The sequence below is a fragment of the Dendropsophus ebraccatus genome, chromosome 3 (genome assembly GCF_027789765.1).
Source record: "Dendropsophus ebraccatus isolate aDenEbr1 chromosome 3, aDenEbr1.pat, whole genome shotgun sequence".
Lineage (NCBI taxonomy): Eukaryota > Metazoa > Chordata > Amphibia > Anura > Hylidae > Dendropsophus > Dendropsophus ebraccatus.
This window is the reverse complement of record NC_091456.1, coordinates 189,818,162-189,840,170: the sequence shown is the minus strand read 5'-3', so window position 1 is coordinate 189,840,170 and position 22,009 is coordinate 189,818,162. Positions and strand designations below refer to the sequence as shown.

General features: G+C 43.3%; 1 protein-coding gene across 1 annotated transcript in view; it reads right to left on the bottom strand.

Moving 5' to 3' along the window:
* LOC138786612 (uncharacterized) overlaps positions 1 to 22,009 on the bottom strand; it is a 324,608-nt gene that overhangs the window by 14,967 nt on the left and 287,632 nt on the right. Inside the window, exons 3-8 of the mRNA XM_069963593.1 lie at positions 18,883 to 19,879; positions 18,767 to 18,836; positions 9,811 to 10,231; positions 9,236 to 9,276; positions 7,150 to 8,108; positions 6,881 to 7,027 (exon numbers count right to left, since the gene is read on the bottom strand). Of these exons, the coding sequence (XP_069819694.1) occupies positions 6,881 to 7,027; positions 7,150 to 8,108; positions 9,236 to 9,276; positions 9,811 to 10,231; positions 18,767 to 18,836; positions 18,883 to 19,879 (2,635 nt within the window). The remainder of the gene's footprint in view (positions 1 to 6,880; positions 7,028 to 7,149; positions 8,109 to 9,235; positions 9,277 to 9,810; positions 10,232 to 18,766; positions 18,837 to 18,882; positions 19,880 to 22,009) is intronic.

Below are 22,009 nucleotides of genomic sequence, written 5' to 3'. Positions count from 1 at the left end.
TATATAACAGCTATACTTACTGTATCCAGGTCCAGCCACCTGAAGGCTGCTATATAACAGCTATACTTCCTGTATCCAGGTCCAGTCTCTCGAAGGCAGCTATATAACAGCTATACTTCCTGTATCCAGGTCCAGTCTCCTGAAGGCTGCTATATAACAGCTATACTTCCTGTATCCAGGTCCAGTTTCCTGAAGGCAGCTATATAACAGCTATACTTCCTGTATCCAGGTCCAGTCTCCTGAAGGCTGCTATATAACAGCTATACTTACTGTATCCAGGTCCAGTCTCCTGAAGGCAGCTATATAACAGCTATACTTACTGTATCCAGGTCCAGTCTCTTGAAGGCAGCTATATAACAGCTATACTTACTGTATCCAGGTCCAGTCTCCTGAAGGCAGCTATATAACAGCTATACTTACTGTATCCAGGTCCAGCCACCTGAAGGCTGCTATATAACAGCTATACTTACTGTATCCAGGTCCAGTTTCCTGAAGGCTGCTATATAACAACTATACTTACTGTATCCAGGTCCAGTCTCCTGAAGGCTGCTATATAACAGCTATACTTCCTGTATCCAGGTCCAGTCTCCTGAAGGCAGCTATATAACAGCTATACTTCCTGTATCCAGGTCCAGTCTCCTGAAGGCAGCTATATAACAGCTATACTTCCTGTATCCAGGTCCAGTCTCCTGAAGGCAGCTATATAACAGCTATACTTACTGTATCCAGGTCCAGCCACCTGAAGGCTGCTATATAACAGCTATACTTACTGTATCCAGGTCCAGTCTCCTGAAGGCAGCTATATAGCAGCTATACTTCCTGTATCCAGGTCCAGTCTCCTGAAGGCTGCTATATAACAGCTATACTTCCTGTATCCAGGTCCAGTCTCCTGAAGGCAGCTATATAACAGCTATACTTCCTGTATCCAGGTCCAGTCTCCTGAAGGCAGCTATATAACAGCTATACTTCCTGTATCCAGGTCCAGTCTCCTGAAGGCAGCTATATAACAGCTATACTTCCTGTATCCAGGTCCAGTCTCCTGAAGGCAGCTATATAACAGCTATACTTCCTGTATCCAGGTCCAGTCTCCTGAAGGCAGCTATATAACAGCTATACTTACTGTATCCAGGTCCAGTCTCCTGAAGGCAGCTATATAACAGCTATACTTACTGTATCCAGGTCCAGTCTCCTTAAGGCTGCTATATAACAGCTATACTTATTGTATCCAGGTCCAGTCTCCTTAAGGCTGCTATATAACAGCTATACTTCCTGTATCCAGGTCCAGTCTCCTGAAGGCAGCTATATAACAGCTATACTTCCTGTATCCAGGTCCAGTCTCCTGAAGGCTGCTATATAACAGCTATACTTACTGTATCCAGGTCCAGTCTCCTGAAGGCAGCTATATAACAGCTATACTTACTGTATCCAGGTCCAGTCTCCTGAAGGCAGCTATATAACAGCTATACTTACTGTATCCAGGTCCAGTCTCCTGAAGGCAGCTATATAACAGCTATACTTACTGTATCCAGGTCCAGCCACCTGAAGGCTGCTATATAACAGCTATACTTCCTGTATCCAGGTCCAGTCTCTCGAAGGCAGCTATATAACAGCTATACTTCCTGTATCCAGGTCCAGTCTCCTGAAGGCTGCTATATAACAGCTATACTTCCTGTATCCAGGTCCAGTCTCCTGAAGGCAGCTATATAACAGCTATACTTCCTGTATCCAGGTCCAGTCTCCTGAAGGCTGCTATATAACAGCTATACTTACTGTATCCAGGTCCAGTCTCCTGAAGGCAGCTATATAACAGCTATACTTACTGTATCCAGGTCCAGTCTCCTGAAGGCAGCTATATAACAGCTATACTTACTGTATCCAGGTCCAGTCTCCTGAAGGCAGCTATATAACAGCTATACTTACTGTATCCAGGTCCAGCCACCTGAAGGCTGCTATATAACAGCTATACTTACTGTATCCAGGTCCAGTTTCCTGAAGGCTGCTATATAACAACTATACTTACTGTATCCAGGTCCAGTCTCCTGAAGGCTGCTATATAACAGCTATACTTCCTGTATCCAGGTCCAGTCTCCTGAAGGCAGCTATATAACAGCTATACTTCCTGTATCCAGGTCCAGTCTCCTGAAGGCAGCTATATAACAGCTATACTTCCTGTATCCAGGTCCAGTCTCCTGAAGGCAGCTATATAACAGCTATACTTACTGTATCCAGGTCCAGCCACCTGAAGGCTGCTATATAACAGCTATACTTACTGTATCCAGGTCCAGTCTCCTGAAGGCAGCTATATAGCAGCTATACTTCCTGTATCCAGGTCCAGTCTCCTGAAGGCAGCTATATAACAGCTATACTTCCTGTATCCAGGTCCAGTCTCCTGAAGGCAGCTATATAACAGCTATACTTCCTGTATCCAGGTCCAGTCTCCTGAAGGCAGCTATATAACAGCTATACTTACTGTATCCAGGTCCAGTCTCCTGAAGGCAGCTATATAACAGCTATACTTACTGTATCCAGGTCCAGTCTCCTTAAGGCTGCTATATAACAGCTATACTTATTGTATCCAGGTCCAGTCTCCTTAGGGCAGATTCTCTGACTTGTGCTGGTTTGAAAAAAAAGAGACTAAACACAGGAATTCCGGCCAGTAGAGAGAGTCACAGCTCAATGTGTCCGTCAGTCACATGACTGCCTTCTCTCTGTGAGCGCTCGGATGACCTGGGATACACAGAACTTCCTGTTTTTTGACTGTTTCCTGTTTTTTGAGAAAAAAAGAGTCAAAAAACAGGAAGTGCCGTGTTCTCCTTGATAACGAAAAAAAAAGAATGTAAATTGCAAACTCGCTTTATATCACATCTACTGCTGATTTAGATTTTGAAAGTTATAACAATAGCGACACTTTAACATGGTTCCCTGACACAATTGTTGCATCAGGGATCATGTCTTATATATGCCTGCAGCAGAGCGCTATGTGTAATGTACATGTAGCTGAGCTGTATATGTGTGTAATGTACATGTAGCTGAGCTGTATATATGTGTAATGTACATGTAGCTGAGCTGTATATGTGTGTAATGTACATGTAGCTGAGCTGTATATGTGTAATGTACATGTAGCTGAGCTGTATGTGTGTAATGTACATGTAGCTGAGCTGTATGTGTGTAATGTACATGTAGCTGAGCTGTATATATGTAATGTACATGTAGCTGAGCTGTATGTGTGTAATGTGCATGTAGCTGAGCTGTATGTGTGTAATGTACATGTAGCTGAGCTGTATATATGTGTAATGTACATGTAGCTGAGCTGTATATGTGTAATGTGCATGTAGCTGAGCTGTATGTGTGTAATGTACATGTAGCTGAGCTGTATATATGTGTTATGTACATGTAGCTGAGCTGTATGTGTGTAATGTACATGTAGCTGAGCTGTATGTGTGTAATGTACATGTAGCTGAGCTGTATGTGTGTAAAGTACATGTTAGAGATCGGGGTCACTCTTTGTACTTGAGAAAGTGATGTGATATCTTGATACGTGTTGGGATATGAATAGAACCTAGTGAAGAATATACTGAACCAGTTATTGATTCGGGTTTCCCAGTGTTTCTCTCCAGATGCTGAAAGATGTTACAGGGAGCAGAGACTGATATGGACGTCTGCTGAGATGAGAACGAGAACCTGGAGGGGGGGAACGTTCCAGAACTCCCCTCCTGAGTGTAACCTCCGCGCTTCCTTCTATAATGATACTTACGGTCTCATCTGATGTCACCTTCGCTCTCCATTGTTTGTGTATTGTTTGGTATTTCGGGGAAGTGGGAGATCACCCCGGTAGGATGGCAGCGAGCCGGGCAGAGGTCTCTTTGGACGTGTTACATTCAGGAGTGACGAAATCCTCACCTCTCACCAAGTGTAATTTACCATTTCTAAAGACTAGTTCACACAGAAGACAATACCGCTCCCAAAGTCTTTATTAGTATTATTTTTAGCATCGCACCACATGCAGATATAGACAGACTACGCTGCATTATCCACATTTTCCCTTTTTCCCCATAGATTAATACAGAGGGGATAAAACACCATTTCTATATACATATTGGTGATTTTTGGAATGTTTTTCCCCCAATTCTTCAACAGAAATTCTGGCACAAGATAAAGAATCACATGACTGTAGGGGATAAAACACAAGAGGAAAGAAATATTTATAGTAATTTATACATAAAGGGGTATTCCGCTCATACATAACTTTTGATATGTTGCTGCCCATGGTTAAACTAAAAATTCCTTCCATACTTCCTTCCCCCAGTTCTCAACTGCTCCTTTCTACTGAAGACACAAAAATTTGAATGTGAGCTTTTCACTCTGCCTCCCCCTCCTCCCCCCTCCCTTCTGAGACGGCTGATGTAAACGAATCAAACAGTCAAACATGACACGGCTCCTTTAGAATCAATGGAGCGGCGTCATGGAGGGGCCGGGGTTTCCTTCCACTGGGGGAGGGGCGGCCCGCCTCCTGTGCTTCACCTCCGTCCCGGTAACCATGAATTGAACGATGCTGCACAGGGGCACCGGGCCCCGTGACAGGGCTTTTCGACTCATGTGCAATTTTAACCCCCAGACGACCCATGACGTAACCTTACATCCTGGGTGTTTCTCCCGCTATGAAGCGTGCTCCGGAGCGGAGCGCGCTTCATAGCAGGTGGGGGCCGGCTGCAAACAGCAGCCGGGACCTCACCGGTAATGACACGCTGCAGCGATCTCGCTGCCGCGTGTCATTAGCCCATTAAACGCCGCGGCCGCGGCGTTTAAGTGTAAGTGACAGGGGGAGTCCCCTGTCACTTACCGATCGGGACCCCCGCAGTGTGACTGCGGGGGTCCCGATCGTTGAAACGGACTGCCGGAGGTCTCTCACCTGCCTCCGTGCGGTCCGATCGGCGATCTGCTACACTGAGCCTGCACAGGCAGGCTCAATGAGCAGATCGCCGATAACACTGATCAATGCTATGCCTATGGCATAGCAATCATCAGTGTAGAAATCCAAGTAGTGTATGTAAAAGTCCCCCAAAGGGACTTCAAATGTGTAAAAAAAAAAAGTTCAAAACACTATTACACTACCCCAAAGCCCCTCCCCCAATGAAAGTTGGAATCACCCCCCTTTCCCATTATATAAATAAAACATATAAAAATAAATAAATAAATAAACAAACATATAATATACCATAGCGTGCGTAATTGTCCGATCTATTAAAATATAACAAGCGTCATTGTGATCGGTAAACGGCGTACACGAAAAGAGGGGAAAAAGTGCGCGGATTACCGATTTTATGTTACATTATATATTTAAAAAAATCAATAAAAAGTGATCAAAATGTCCGATCTTCACAAATATGGTATTAATAAAAACTAGAGATCATGGGGGAAAAAATGACACCCCATACAGCCCCGTAGGTGAAAAAATAAAACAGTTATAAGCGTCACAATAGGCCTGTTTTATTAATATTGCCAAAAAAAAGGATTTCATAAAAAAATATATATAACATTAGAGAATCTGTGTAACCTGCATATGGTTGTGTTCGGACTGACCTATAGAGTAATAGTATCATGTCGCTGTTACCATATAGTGCATTACGTAGACACAGGAACCCCCCAAACGTTACCATATTGCATTCTTATTTACGATTTCACCTATTTATATCTTCATAAATAATATATTTGGGATTCTATCATACATGTTATGGTAGAATGAAAGACGCCATTACACAGTACAACTATTCCTGTAAAAAACAAGCACTTACATGGCCCTGTAGATAGAAAACTGAGAGTGCTGGAGCTCTTAGAAGGGGAGGAGGGAAAAACGAAAACACTAAGATCAAAATTTGCGCGGTCCACTGGGTCATTTTGGGCCTGGTCCTCAAAGGGTTAAAGAGAGTGTACCTGATAGTACATTCTCTTTACAATGACATCTCTTATTTCGCAGTTTAGTAGTCCGTCAGTGCAATGACGGCTATTAGTGCATTATTCCAGTTCAGGTGGACTGATCGCTCTTTGGATGTGTCTTTAATAAAAAGTCCATAGAATTAAGTAGTAAGGATGGTGAAAAAAGAAAAACTATGTGTAAACAACTAAAAAATAGTTGCAAAAGACGTCAGCGAATAAAAAATAGACACCTTTTCTCTTATTTTTACTTAGTGTGATCATGGCCTTTATCAGCAACCTTGTAACTACATTGTAATGCAGAAGTTGCAGATAGGGACTTGTTTACATCAGCCGTCTCAGACGGGAGGGGGAGACAGAGAGAAAAGCTCATACTCAGATTTTTGTGTCTTTAACAGAAAGCAGCAGCTCAGAACTTGGGGAAGGAGAGTGAATCGAAAATAGCAAGTATGGGAGGAACAGTTAGTCTCACCATGGGCAGAGGGGGGGCTGATGATAGCTCTATGGGGTACACAGGGACCTGCTGTCAGTAAGTGCAGTGAGTACAGTTACTAATACTATACACAGAACTATTCTACTAGACATGAGCGAATTTACAGTAGAAATAAAGGGAATAACTTTGTTTCTATCTGACGTCTGCTCATCAGGCTGCAATCTTTTATGTCTGCTCCGCTCCGTGCCGCTCCTCCCCGGGTGCTGGGAGAAGATGGATCCAGTCCTATGAAAGTGGGAGAAGTTCCCCAGGACTGGATCCATCTTTTCAAGCAGACTTCAAAGCCGGCAGTCTGATGAGCAGAATACAGATAGGTTCCTACTGTAAATTCACTCATCTCTATTTTTCACTATAGAATTTTCCTTCATCATTCTTTATATTCATCAACCTCATTGTGAAGAGGAAAATGGCTGCTCTGTTTTGTGAAATTTTTCATGAACCACAAGATATTATTACAACTTAAAACATTTCCAACAAACTGAACATAAAAATGGCTTCTCCCCTGTGTGAGTTCTCTGATGTGTAACAAGATCTGATTTCTGAATAAAACACTTCCCACATTCCGAACATGAAAATGGCTTCTCCCATGTGAGTTCTTTGATGCTTAACTAGACATGATTTCTCAATAAAACATTTCCTACATTCTGAACATGAAAATGGCTTCTCACCTTTGTGAAATCTTTGATGTCTATCAAAAACTGATTTCTGAGCAAAACATCTTTTACATTTTGGGCACGAAAATGGCTTCTCCCATATGAATTCTTTGATGGATAACAAGACCCGATTTCCAAGTAAAACATTTTCCACATTCTGCACATGAAAATGGCTTCTCCCCTGTGTGAATTCTTTGATGTGTAACAAAACCCGATTTCCGAGTAAAACATTTTCCACATTCTAAACATGAAAATGGCATCTCCCCTGTGTGAATTCTTTGATGGGTAACAAGCTTTGATCTCTGAGTGTAACATTTCCCACATTCTAAACATGAAAATGGCTTCTCTCCTGTGTGAGTTCTCTGATGCCTAACAAGATCATATTTCTGAACGAAACATTTCCCACATTCTAAACATGAAAATGGCTTCTCTCCTGTGTGAATTCTTTGATGTTCAACAAGTTTTGATTTCCTTTGATAACATTTCCCACATTTTGAACATGAAAATGGCTTCTCCCCTGTGTGAGTTCTCCTATGCCTAACAAGGAGTGATTTCCGAGTAAAACATTTTTCACATTCTGAACATGAAAATGGTTTCTCCCCAGTGTGAATTCTCTGATGCCTAACAAGATCTGATTTCTGATTAATACATTTCCCACATTCTGAACATGAAATTGCCTTCTGCCTTGTGTGAATTCTTTGATGGGAAACAAGCTTTGATCTCTGAGTAAAACATTTCCCACATTGTGAACATGAAATCTGAGTCTTTCCTGTATTTTCTCTTTGCTGTTCATCGTCTTCTCTGTAAATGTCAGCTTGCTGTGATGGAGCAGAAGATGGGACTTGTATAACAGGATGAGATGAGAGATCTTTGCTGTGAGGGGCTGAGGGTGTATCTGGGATAGTGGACGGCTCCTCATATGTATCTTGTGTGATATGATCCTCTGAGGAGATCTGATGTCCCCCTGAGCTCCTGGTAGAATCATCTGCAAAGGAGAAAACACCATTTCTCTGATTTCCCAGTAATAGAAGCTTAAACATATTGCAGACATGGAAAGTTACTCTTTTTTATGTAACATAATAAGAATGATCAGATGCAGTGACATCACCGACCCGGCCGTTCTCTGGCTACATACGTCCTCGGTAAGTGTTCAGAATCTTCCACACAGCTCTCTGGATGACTCTCCCCAAACAAGAGACGTCACAGCGACTCCCCGGTCCAGGACCGATACTGTCAGTGTGGAGGAGGTTCCTCCCCAACACAGAACACACTGACTACTATTGGCCGAGCAAAGCACATAGCATGTGACTGCCGCATCCTATCACACCCAGTAAGACGAGCATGCGCTGTTGTAAGTATATCCCTGAGTGTCTCCGCTCTGTATCTGTACAAAGCAGAGACACCGGGAAGTGCAATGAATCCAGCAGCATTGCTAGGACAATTTAGAAAGTGTTTGCAAAGAGTAGAGAGTATGTATGGGCCACAATAGTTTTCTTTTTGTATCTCCCCCTCTGCCCCCTGCATGAGCTCTCAGCGGGATCCAGGGGGACACGGAGGGACACTGAGCATCCCCCTGCCATCATCCTCTCCAGCAGCCACAGCCCGCACAGCATAGGGAGGGTCGTGACATCACCATGTTATCCAGGAAGTGACATCACCATGTTATCCAGGAAATGACATCACCATGTTTATCCAGGAAGTGACATCACCATGTTATCCAGGAAATGACATCACCATGTTATCCAGGAAGTGACATCACCATGTTATCCAGGAAGTGACGTCACCATGTTATCCAGGAAGTGACATCACCATATTATCCAGGAAGAGACATCACCATATTATCCAGGAAGTGACATCACCATGTTATCCAGGAAGTGACATCACCATATTATCCAGGAAGAAACATCACCATATTATCCAGGAAGAGACATCACCATATTATCCAGGAAGTGACATCACCATGTTATCCAGGAAGTGACATCACCATATTATCCAGGAATAAACCTCACCATATTATCCAGGAAGTGACATCACCATGTTATTCAGGAAGTGAAGCCTTAATGCAGTAGTAAGTGCAGGGAAAAAAGCACTTTATAAGCATTTCCCGTAATAAGTGTATATTGGTGATTTGTATAATTTTGGGGGGGCAATACAATACTTTAATAAAAACTATCACAGGACTTGTCTTTTTCTCTCCAGCTGTGCACAAAAAACATGGGAGAGTGAGACACCAAGTGGAGATATTGCAGAAAGGCAGCCATCATCCCAGAGTGTGACACCTCCCAGATTGAGTCACCTATAGACAGGTGGTATACAAGATGTAGTGGCTCAGATGTACTGGGACACTACATTACTACATGGTGGTGACTGTGCGGAGGGTGTTACAGGGTGTATGTGGTATAGTAAGAGACAGAGAGGGATTAGAGAGAAGGGGGAACAGGCTTATGCTGTTCCTGTGAAAGTATTAAGTCTGTTAATCTGGAGTTTCCCAACAGGTACGCTGTACGATGTGAACAATCACTATAACCTGAACCTTCTCGTTCTTACCAGCATGAAACTGATAGTGATATATTGTCCGCTGGGACTGTGCTGTATATTAGAATTTAGGCTGAATGATTATATAGCTGGAAAACTGACAGGACACAGAGCTTATAATATTCCACACAGAATAGTTACAGCCGGTGACTGAGGAGAATGTGTGACTGTTCTCTGCATTTAGTGGTCACTACTCACCTGGGCGGTTACCTGTAGTGATGTCCTCCTTATACTGCTCATCACTGCTGTTATCTGTCTCTTCTTCTTTTGCCCTTATGTCTGTAGCATTCATACACTGCAGATTCTTCCCTAGAGAAATGTCCTCCTTATACTGCTCATCACTGCTGTTATCTGTCTCTTCTTCTGCCTCTTCTTTTACCCTTATGTCGATAGCATTACAACAGTTCAGATCATTTCCTTTTCTAACTTCCTCCTTATACTGCTCATCATCGCTCACGTATGTCTCATCTTCTTCTTTCATCATCATATTTGTAACATTAATAGAAATCAGATCCTTCCATGTAGTAATGTTCTCCTTACACTGCTCATAACTGCTGTCATCTGTCTCTTCTTCTTTTACAGTTATATCTGGAGCATTGATCACAATAAGATCTTCCCCCTGATTCATAAGATGTGAGAGAAATATTGTAAAAGTCATCAGCCAGGAGGAGAAGTCAGGTGGGATGTACAGATCATAGGGAACATCTCCATCTACCTGATCCTGATTCTGTGGGAGAAGAGGACGGGGACATCTCTCTGGTGCTGTTCTCTTACTGGATCTGACTGGAGGGAACACATACAGAGACTGAATTCATTCTTTCCATCCAGATAATACAGAGAGGAGGTGTGTATATAGTCCTGTCTATTACCTGCTGATGGGAGGGGCTGCTGATCCTCCAGCATCACATCCTTGTACTGATCCTTGTGTCCTTCTACATACTCCCACTCCTCCATGGAGAAATAGACCGCCACGTCCTGACACCTTATAGGAACCTGACACACACAATGATCACACAGTCATCCCCCCCACCCCTCCAGTGGTGTTACTGTATAATGTCCCAGCATTCCCAGCAGCCAGTCTCACCTCTCCACTCAGCAGCTCCACCATCTTGTTGGTGACTTCTAGGATCTTCTCTTCCTCCATTTCCTCATGTATCAGGGGCCCCGGGATTGGGCTCAGGGTTCTTCCCCATCCTTCACACCCAGGGGCCCCACAGCGCCCACTAGAGGACTTCTTCACTACTGTGTAATCCTGTGTATGGAGAGACACATTACTATCACTCCATCCATTCCCAGAATCCCTCACCTCCCCAGTCCTATCCATCTGTTATTCCATAGATAAGAATGATGTCATGATGACATCACTCCCAGAATCCCTCACCTCTCCAGTCCTATCCATCTGTTATTCATAGATAATGATGTCATGATGACACCACTCCCAGAATCCCTCACCTCCCCAGTCCTATCCATCTGTTATTCCATAGATAAGAATGATGTCATGATGACATCACTCCCAGAATCCCTCACCTCCCCAGTCCTATCCATCTGTTATTCCATAGATAAGAATGATGTCATGATGACATCACTCCCAGAATCCCTCACCTCCCCAGTCCTATCCATCTGTTATTCCATAGATAAGAATGATGTCATGATGACATCACTCCCAGAATCCCTCACCTCCCCAGTAAGCAGGAAGAGTATGTGTAGGGTGAGGGTTATTATCCTCTCGGCCATCTTGTCTCTGTCTCTCTCCATGGTTGATGGGTCGGTCTCTTATATAGAAGATATCAGCAGAGGATCCTGGAGTGTTGGGAGATGAATGGAGAGAAGATGAGACAATATAAACACAACTAATCAGAAACCAGCAAAAAAGTAAAAGTTCTGGCTCCAGTAATGTATTAATATAGGGTAGAAAACTACTACCCAGTCCTGAAGGGGTTAATCCTCCCGCTGTCCCCCAGCTCCTTCCCTCCACCTGCAGAGCTGTACAGGAGCCGTGTGCTTCCAGGACCTGCCATGATGTCACAGTCATGTGATCAGTCACATAGAGGAGGAGGAGTCACATGATCAGGGGCTGCTGCTCAGTGTATGCAGGACTCTGCTGTGCTGGATGAGCTGAAGTGATGTGTATGCAGCAGAGCTGTGTGTGTATGTGTGTGGAGCAGAGCTGTCTGTGTATGTGTGTGATGTGTGTGGAGCAGAGCTGTGTGTGTGTGTGTGATGTGTGTGGAGCAGAGCTGTGTATGTGTGTGGAGCAGAGCTGTGTATGTGTGTGGAGCAGAGCTGTGTGTGTGTGTGATGTGTGTGGAGCAGAGCTGTGTGTGTGTGTGATGTGTGTGGAGCAGAGCTGTGTATGTGTGTGGAGCAGAGCTGTGTATGTGTGTGGAGCAGAGCTGTGTATGTGTGATGTGTGTGGAGCAGAGCTGTGTTTGTGTGTGATGTGTGTGGAGCAGAGCTGTGTACAGATGTAGCTTGTGTTAACTTTATCACAATGATGCATTTAACTCTGACTTCTAATTGACTTAAAGAAGCAGTTCAGTTTCTTTTTTTCGGCCCCCCCGGGTAGCCGCTGTCATGTATACTTACAGAAGATGATCGGTGTCCCGTTCCCGTCGGTCAGTTCCCGTCCCGCGGTGCCGTTCAAATCGGGCGCGCTCACGTCCGCCGGCGATGTGACTCCTCTTCTCGGCCTTGTAATTTGAACCCCGGAAGTCACGCGCTTCCATAGCGAATGCATGGAAGCGAGTGACTTCCGGCGTATAATCACTGGTCAGAGAAGAGGATTCGCAGCAGCCGGCGGACGTGAGCGCGCCCGATTTGAACGGCACCGCGGGACGGAAACTGACCGACGGGAACGGGACACCGATCATCTTCTGTAAGTATACATGACAGCAGCTACCCGGGGGGCCGAATAAAAAAAGTTAACTGCTTCTTTAAAGTGTACCTGTCGTTATAACTTTCAAACTCTAAATCAACAGTAGATGTGATATAAAGCAAGCTTTTAATAAACATTCATTATTTTTTATTGTTGTTATGCTGTAAAGCAAAGCTGTACTTACCAGAAATCCAGGTCCTGTCTCCTTTACCCTTTAAGGACCGTGCTAACTTTCGTTTTTGCGTTTTCGTTTTTTCCTCCTTGTGCTTAAAAGGCCATAGCACTTGCATTTTACACCTACAGACCCACATGAGCCCTTATTTTTTGCGTCACTAATTGTACTTCGCAAGGAAAGGCTGAATTTTTCCATAAAATATGCTGCGAAACCAGAAAAAAATTATATGCGCAGTGAAATTGAAAAAAAAAACGCAATTATTTTTCTTTGGGGGGGCTTCATTTTTACGCCGTGTGTCCTATGGAAAAACTTAGTTGTTATGCATGTTCCTCAAGTCGTTACGATTACAATGATATATAACATGTATAACTTATATTGTATCTGATGGCCTGTAAAAAATTAAAACCATTGTTAACAAATATACGTTCCTTAAAATCGCTCCATTCCCAGGCTTATAACGCTTTTATCCTTTGGCCTATGGGGCTGAGTGAGGTGTCATTTTTTGCGCCATGATGTGTTCTTTCTATCGGTACCTTGGTTGCGCATATACGACTTTTTGATCGCTTTTTATTACAATTTTTCTGGATTTGATGCGACCGAAAATGCGCAATTTTGCACTTTGGGATTTTTCTGCGCTTACACCGTTTACCGTGCGAGATCAGGAACGTGATTAATTAATAGTTCGGGCGATTACGCACGCGGCGATACTAAACATGTTTATTTATTTATTTTTATTTGTAAAATGGGAAAAGGGGGGTGATTCAGACTTTTATTAGTGGAGGGGATTTTTTATTAATAAAAACACTTTTTTTTACTTTCACTTACAGTAATATGAAGCCCCCTGGGGGACTTCTATATACACAGAACTGATCTCCCATTGAGATCAATCCTGTGTATATAATAGAGCAATGATCCATCAGATCAGTGCTCTATTATAATGGTCTGCTGCAGACCATCTGAATAGATTGCCGAGCCGGGATCAGCGTCGGAGCGACGCTGAGCCCCGGCCGGCTCAGTACAACGGATCTCCCCGCCGCTATGCGATCGCGGCGGGGAGATCCCCCACTAGACACCAGGGAGAGGGGCCACATTCACTGTTCAAATGCAGCTGTCAGCTTTGACAGCGACATTTGAATGGTTAATTGGCGGGCCGCGGCGATCGGCCGCGCCGGCTAATACACGCGGTCCCTGGCTGCACATAGCAACCGGGGACCGCGCTCTGCAGAGAGGGCTCACGCCGGGAGCCCTCTGTTTACTCTTAACGGCAGCATGACGGGTATACCCGTCATGCGTCGTTAAGAGATTAAGGCTGCTATATAACACTATACTTACTTTATCCAGGTCCAGTCTCATAAAGGCTGCTATATAAATGCTATACTTACTGTATCCAGGTCCAGTCTCCTGAAGGCAGCTATATAACAGCTATACTTAATGTATCCAGGTCCAGTCTCCTGAAGGCAGCTATATAACAGCTATACTTACTGTATCCAGGTCCAGTCTCCTGAAGGCTGCTATGTAACAACTATACTTACTGTATCCAGGTCCAGTCTCCTGAACGTAGCTATATAACAGCTATACTTACTGTATCCAGGTCCAGTCTCCTGAAGGCAGCTATATAACAGCTATACTTACTGTATCCAGGTCCAGTCTCCTGAAGGCTGCTATATAACAACTATACTTACTGTATCCAGGTCCAGTCTCCTGAAGGCTGCTATATAACAACTATACTTACTGTATCCAGGTCCAGTCTCCTGAAGGCTGCTATATAACAGCTATACTTAATGTATGCAGGTCCAGTCTCCTGAAGGCTGCTATATAACAGCTATACTTACTGTGTCCAGGTCCAGTCTCCTGAAGGCAACTATATAACAGCTATACTTACTGTATCCAGGTCCAGTCTCCTGAAGGCAGCTATATAACAGCTATACTTACTGTATCCAGGTCCAGTCTCCTGAAGGCTGCTATGTAACAACTATACTTACTGTATCCAGGTCCAGTCTCCTGAACGCAGCTATATAACAGCTATACTTACTGTATCCAGGTCCAGTCTCCTGAAGGCAGCTATATAACAGCTATACTTACTGTATCCAGGTCCAGTCTCCTGAAGGCTGCTATATAACAACTATACTTACTGTATCCAGGTCCAGTCTCCTGAAGGCTGCTATATAACAACTATACTTACTGTATCCAGGTCCAGTCTCCTGAAGGCTGCTATATAACAGCTATACTTAATGTATGCAGGTCCAGTCTCCTGAAGGCTGCTATATAACAGCTATACTTACTGTGTCCAGGTCCAGTCTCCTGAAGGCAACTATATAACAGCTATACTTACTGTATCCAGGTCTAGTCTCCGGAAGGCTGCTATATAACAGCTATACTTACTGTATCCAGGCCCAGTCTCCTGAAGGCAGATTCTCTGACTTGTGTTGGTTGAAAAAAACAGACTAAACACAGGAATTCCGTCCAGTACAGAGTCACAGCTCAATGTGTCCGTCAGTCACATGACTGCCTTCTCTCTGTGAGCGCTCGGATGACCTGGGATACACAGAACTTCCTGTTTTCTGTCTGTTTCCTGTTTTTTTTAGAAAAAAAAAGAGTAAAAAAACAGGAAGTGCCGTGTTCTCCTTAACGAAAAAAAAAGATATTATATCACATCTACTGCTGATTTAGATTTTGAAAGTTATAACAATAGCGACACTTTAACATGGTTCCCTGACACAACTGTTGCATCAGGGATCATGTCTTATATATGCCTGCAGCAGAGCGCTATGTGTAATGTACATGTGGCTGAGCTGTATATGTGTAATGTACATGTAGCTGAGCTGTATATGTGTGTAATGTACATGTAGCTGAGCTGTATGTGTGTAATGTACATGTAGCTGAGCTGTATGTGTGTAATGTACATGTAGCTGAGCTGTATATGTGTAATGTACATGTAGCTGAGCTGTATATGTGTAATGTACATGTAGCTGAGCTGTATGTGTGTAATGTACATGTAGCCGAGCTGTATATGTGTAATGTACATGTAGCTGAGCTGTATATATGTGTAATGTACATGTAGCTGAGCTGTATATGTGTGTTATATATGCCTGCAGCAGAGCGCTATGTGTAATGTACATGTGGCTGAGCTGTATATGTGTAATGTACATGTAGCTGAGCTGTATATGTGTAATGTACATGTAGCTGAGCTGTATATGTGTAATGTACATGTAGCTGAGCTGTATATGTGTGTAATGTACATGTAGCTGACCTGTATGTGTGTGTAATGTACATGTAGCTGAGCTGTATATGTGTAATGTACATGTAGCTGAGCTGTATGTGTGTAATGTACATGTAGCTGAGCTGTATATGTGTAATGTACATGTAGCTGAGCTGTATGTGTGTAATGTACATGTAGCTGAGCTGTATATATGTGTAATGTACATGTAGCTGAGCTGTATGTGTGTAATGTACATGTAGCTGAGCTGTATGTGTGTAATGTACATGTAGCTGAGCTGTATATATGTAATGTACATGTAGCTGAGCTGTATATATGTAATGTACATGTAGCTAAGCTGTATGTGTGTAATGTACATGTAGCTGAGCTGTATGTAATGTACATGTAGCTGAGCTGTATATGTGTAATGTACATGTAGCTGAGCTGTATATGTGTAATGTACATGTAGCTAAGCTGTATGTGTGTGTAATGTACATGTAGCTGAGCTGTATGTGTGTAATGTACATGTAGCTGAGCTGTATGTGTGTAATGTACATGTAGCTGAGCTGTATGTGTGTAATGTACATGTAGCTGAGCTGTATATGTGTAATGTACATGTAGCTGAGCTGTATATATGTAATGTACATGTAGCTGAGCTGTATATATGTAATGTACATGTAGCTAAGCTGTATGTGTGTAATGTACATGTAGCTGAGCTGTATGTAATGTACATGTAGCTGAGCTGTATATGTGTAATGTACATGTAGCTGAGCTGTATATGTGTAATGTACATGTAGCTAAGCTGTATGTGTGTGTAATGTACATGTAGCTGAGCTGTATGTGTGTAATGTACATGTAGCTAAGCTGTATGTGTGTAATGTACATGTAGCTGAGCTGTATGTGTGTAATGTACATGTAGCTGAGCTGTATATGTGTAATGTACATGTAGCTGAGCTGTATATGTGTAATGTACATGTAGCTGAGCTGTATATGTGTAATGTACATGTAGCTGAGCTGTATACAGGCCCGTATCTGCCATGAGGCGAGGTGAAGTGTTCGCCTCAGGCGGCAGATAACACAGCCCTTGAGGGGGCGTTCCAGAACTCCCCTCCTGAGTGTAACCTCCGCGCTTCCTTCTATAATGATACTTACTGACGGTTTCATCTGATGTCACCTTCGCTCTCCATTGTTTGGTATTTCAGGGCTCGGGGAAGTGGGAGATCACCCCGGGAGGATGGCAGCGAGCCGGGCAGAGGTCTCTTTGGACGTGTTACATTGAGGAGCGACGAAATCCTCACCACTCACCAAGTGTAATTTACCATTTCTAAAGACTAGTTCACACAGAAGACGTTACCGCTCCCAAAGTCTTTTTTATTATTTTTAGCATCGCACCACATGCAGATATAGACAGTCCACGCTGCATTATCCACATTTTCCCTTTTTCCCCATGGACTAATACAGAGTGGATAAAACACCATTTCTATATACATATTGGGGGGATATTGTAGGGGATTAAACGCAAAAGAAAAGAAATATTTATAGTAATTTATACATAAAGGGGTATTCCGCTCATACATAACTTTTGATATGTTGCTGCCCATGGTTAAACTAAAAATTCCTTCCATACTTCCTTCCCCCAGTTCTCAGCTGCTCCTTTCTACTGAAGACACAAAAATTTTAATGTGAGCTTTTCACTCTGCCTCCCCCTCCTCCCCCCTCCCTTCTGAGACGACTGATGTAAACAAGTCCTTGGCAGGCTTTGGCTATGTTCCCACTACATTTTTTCTGTCCAAATTTTTTAAAGCGAATGTACCATCAGGTACACTCTCTTTAAAATCGCACCTGAGTCAAACAGTCAAACATGACACGGCTCCTTTAGAATCAATGGAGCGGCGTCATGGAGGGGCCGGGGTTTCCTTCCACTGGGGGAGGGGCGGCCCGCCTCCTGTGCTTCACCTCCGTCCCGGTAACCATGAATTGAACGGTGCCGCACAGGGGCACCGGGCCCCGTGACAGGGCTTTTTGACTCATGTGCGATTTTAAAGAGAGTGTACCTGATAGTACATTCTCTCTACAATGACATCTCTTATTTCGCAGTTTAGTCGTCCGTCAATGCAATGACGGCTATTAGTGCATTATTCCAGTTCAGGTGGACTGATCGCTCTTTGGATGTGTCTTTAATAAAAAGTCCATAGAATTTAAGAGTAAGGATGGTGAAAAAAAGAAAAACTGTGTGAACAATTAAAAAAAATAACGTCCGCTGTTTGCTAAAGACGTCAGCAAATAAAAAATAAACATACACCTTTTATCTCATTTTTACTTGGTGTGAACATAGCCTTTATCTGCAACTCTGTAGCTTCTTTGTAATGCAGAAGTAATACAGTAGGAATGAAGGGAATCACTTTGTTCCTATCTGACGTCTGCTCATCAGGCTGCAATCTTTTGTCTGCTCCGCTCCGTGCCGCTCCTCCCCAAGTGCTGGGAAAAGATGGATCCAGTCCTATGAAAGTGGGAGGAGTTTCCCAGAATCCAACTTTTCAAGCAGACTTCAAAGCAGGCAGTCTGATGAGCAGAATGCAGATAGGAAAGAAGCCATTATCTTCCTTCCTACTGTAAATTCGCTCATCTCTATTTTTAATGCAGATTTTTCTTCATCATCAGTTAGAATTCTTTATATTCATTAATCTCATTGTGAAGAGGAAAATGGCTTCTTCCTGTTGTGAGTTCTTTGATGGACCACAAGATATGGTCTCGAATTAAAACATTTTCCACAATCTGAACATAAAAATGGCTTCTCCCCTGTGTGAGTGTTTTTATGGTAAAGAAGACTTGATTTCTGAGTAAAACATTTCCCACAGTCCAAACATAAAAATGGCTTCTCCCCTGTGTGAGTTCTCTGATGTGTAACAAGATCTGATTTCTGAATAAAACATTTCCCCCATTCCGAACATGAAAATGGCTTCTCACCTTTGTGAGATCTTTGATGTCTATCAAAAACTGATTTCTGAGCAAAACATCTTTTACATTTTGGGCACGAAAATGGCTTCTCCCCTGTGAATTCTTTGATGGGTAACAAAACCCGATTTCCGAGTAAAACATTTTCCACATTCTAAACATGAAAATGGCATCTCCCCTGTGTGAATTATTTGATGCCTAACAAGAAGTGATTTCCGAGTAAAACACTTGTCACATTCTGAACATGAAAATGGCTTCTCCCCTGTGTGAGTTCTCCTATGCCTAACAAGAAGTGATTTCTGAGTAAAACATTTGTCACATTCTGAACATGAAAATGGTTTCTCCCCTGTGTGAATTCTCTGATGCTTAACAAGATCTGATTTCTGAGTAAAACATTTCCCACATTCTAAACATAAAAATGGAGTCTCCCCTGTGTGAATTCTTTGATGGGTAACAAGCATTGACCTCTGAGTAAAACATTTCCCACATTCTGAACATGAAAATGGCTTCTCTCCTGTGTGAATTCTTTGATGTTCAACAAGTTTTGATTTCCTTTGATAACATTTCCCACATTTTGAACATGAAAATGGCTTCTCCCCTGTGTGAGTTCTCCTATGCCTAACAAGGAGTGATTTCCGAGTAAAACATTTGTCACATTCTGAACATGAAAATGGTTTCTCCCCAGTGTGAGTTCTCTGATGCCTAACAAGATCTGATTTCTGATTAATACCTTTCCCACATTCTGAACATGAAATTGCCTTCTGCCTTGTGTGAATTCTTTGATGGGAAACAAGCTTTGATCTTTGAGTAAAACATTTCCCACATTGTGAACATGAAAACTGAGTCTTTCCTGTATTTTCTCTTTGATGTTCATCGTCTTCTCTGTAAATGTCAGCTTGCTGTGATGGAGCAGAAGATGGGACTTGTATAACAGGATGAGATGAGAGATCTTTGCTGTGAGGGGCTGAGGGTGTATCTGGGATAGTGGACGGCTCCTCATATGTATCTTGTGTGATATGATCCTCTGAGGAGATCTGATGTCCCCCTGACCTCCTGGTAGAATCATCTGCAAAGGAGAAAACACCATTTCTCTGATTTCCCAGTAATAGAAGCTTAAACATATTGCAGACATGGAAAGTTACTCTTTTTTATGTAACATAATAAGAATGATCAGATCTGTTCCCATCCACAGGAAGTGTCAGGGAGAAGAATCTAGAGGCTGGAGGACGGGGAGATGACGTCCTTAGTGGTAAAAGTAATGGAAACTCTTCTTAAATATAATAAATAAACTGCTGGACCCCAAACAGCATGGCGTTACTGGGGGCAGATCACAGCCTTTTCTCCCATTTTCGGCCCGAACAAGAGATGTCACAGCGACTTCCCAGTCCAGGGCCTATACTGTCAGTGTGGAGCAGGTTTCCCCCCAACACAGAACACACTGACCCGCCTGTCCTCCCCACACACATACAGGAGGACAAACAGGGGGCATACCTGGCTACTTAGGGGGGATATGTTGCCTTCAAAATGGATTCTAAAATATGAAATCACTGCAGATGGTATCAGGAAGCTGGACTGGAGGTTATTGCTATGTTATATGCCCGAACACCTGGAAAGTTCCAGCCCCAATTAGATCTGGATTGTTATAGAAGATGGAAGAGGATTCTTGTTCTTCCAGATGAAGGAGCGATTCACAGATATGTGATTGTAGAGGAACACCAGTGGAACGGGTAGACATAGGTCCAGCATGGAAATGGAGGACCTGGAAGCAATAGGGCTTCTGACTTGTCTATGTATATGGTATAACCTGAAAGCTTAGTGCCGTGACCTGGGATCACTCGGTGTGGCTAGCAGCCGGCTAGTGTGGTGGTATTATTTAGGCACTTGTCACAGTGAACAGGATTGGTGATGCCAAACCCCCGGGTACTCAACCACTAGGCCTTGAAAAGGGTAGTGTGGTGTCCCACGGGGGAGTTGCTATTCCTTACACTCCTCATAAAAATCTGTACATGTTTGTAGTCTTGTTGTAGCTGTAGTGTTACCACAGATGACCACTAGATGTCGCTGTATGATATAACTGAAGTCTAGAAGCTGCACAGCTTAAATATCTCAAGGGTTATTTGTATGTGTCTGTACCAGATTTTGTTGTCCAGTAGGATCGCTCCTTTCTTCCATCCAATCCTCTCTTTCTTTCCCTCTTCTCTATTGCACCCTTTCCACCCAACTACAGCGCCTCTTACATGCTGGTTAGGAAGTTAGTCCCTTGGGTGGAGGAGGAGTTTAGCTAAGCCTTAGTGGAGAAAGGACGCAGCTTAGATAGATCTCCACCGTGGTTCTACCAAGGCCCTGGCCCCCTGCCAGGTCTCCCTCTACAAGTGGGAGTTCTTAGTCAGTACCCCGTACGGGTAGGACGCAGAACAGTCAGCTCTCACAAACCTTTCTTAAAGCACCAAACACGCTGTATGATGTGCTACTAAGCCCTTCAGGAGAGGACTAGCCTACAGATAACCTCAACCCATGCCAAGGACTAGGAGTCAGAACAGTGCAGGACAGTCTCCATAGAAAAGCCAAAGAGCTAGGAACTGATCCGGGTGGAGCAAAGTTACTTAAAGGTTGATAAACTCCTTCTCGACCTAACCATTCCGCTCAACCTAGGTAACAGGGTCTGGGGCCTGTGTCATCCATCAGTACGGTTCAGCCAAAGCTAGTGGGCATAAGATGGGGTGAAGACTATAAGAAAGGTCAAAACACAGACACAGGTTTTTTCTTCTTCTTCTACAAGTATTCTTCTAAGCACTCCAACCTCCCGGCAGAGCACATTACTAATTAGGTTGAGACTCTCACGGCACTCTCCTCTCTACTATGCTACCTCAGTACAACCTTATCAACTCTGCTACATCCTACTCAGCACTTACAGGACAGACCAAAAGTTTGGACACACCTTCTCATTCAAAGAGTTTTCTGTATTTTCATGACTATGAAAATTGTAGATTCACAGTGAAGGCATCAAAACTATGAACTAACATATGTGGAATTATACAATATACTTAAAAAAATTGTGAAACAACTTAAAATATGTCTTATATTCTTGGTTCCTCAAAGTAGCCACCTTTTGCTTTGATTCCTGCTTTGCACACTCTTGGCATTCTCTTGATGAGCTTCAAGCGGTAGTCACCAGAAGTGGTTTTGCAACAGTCTT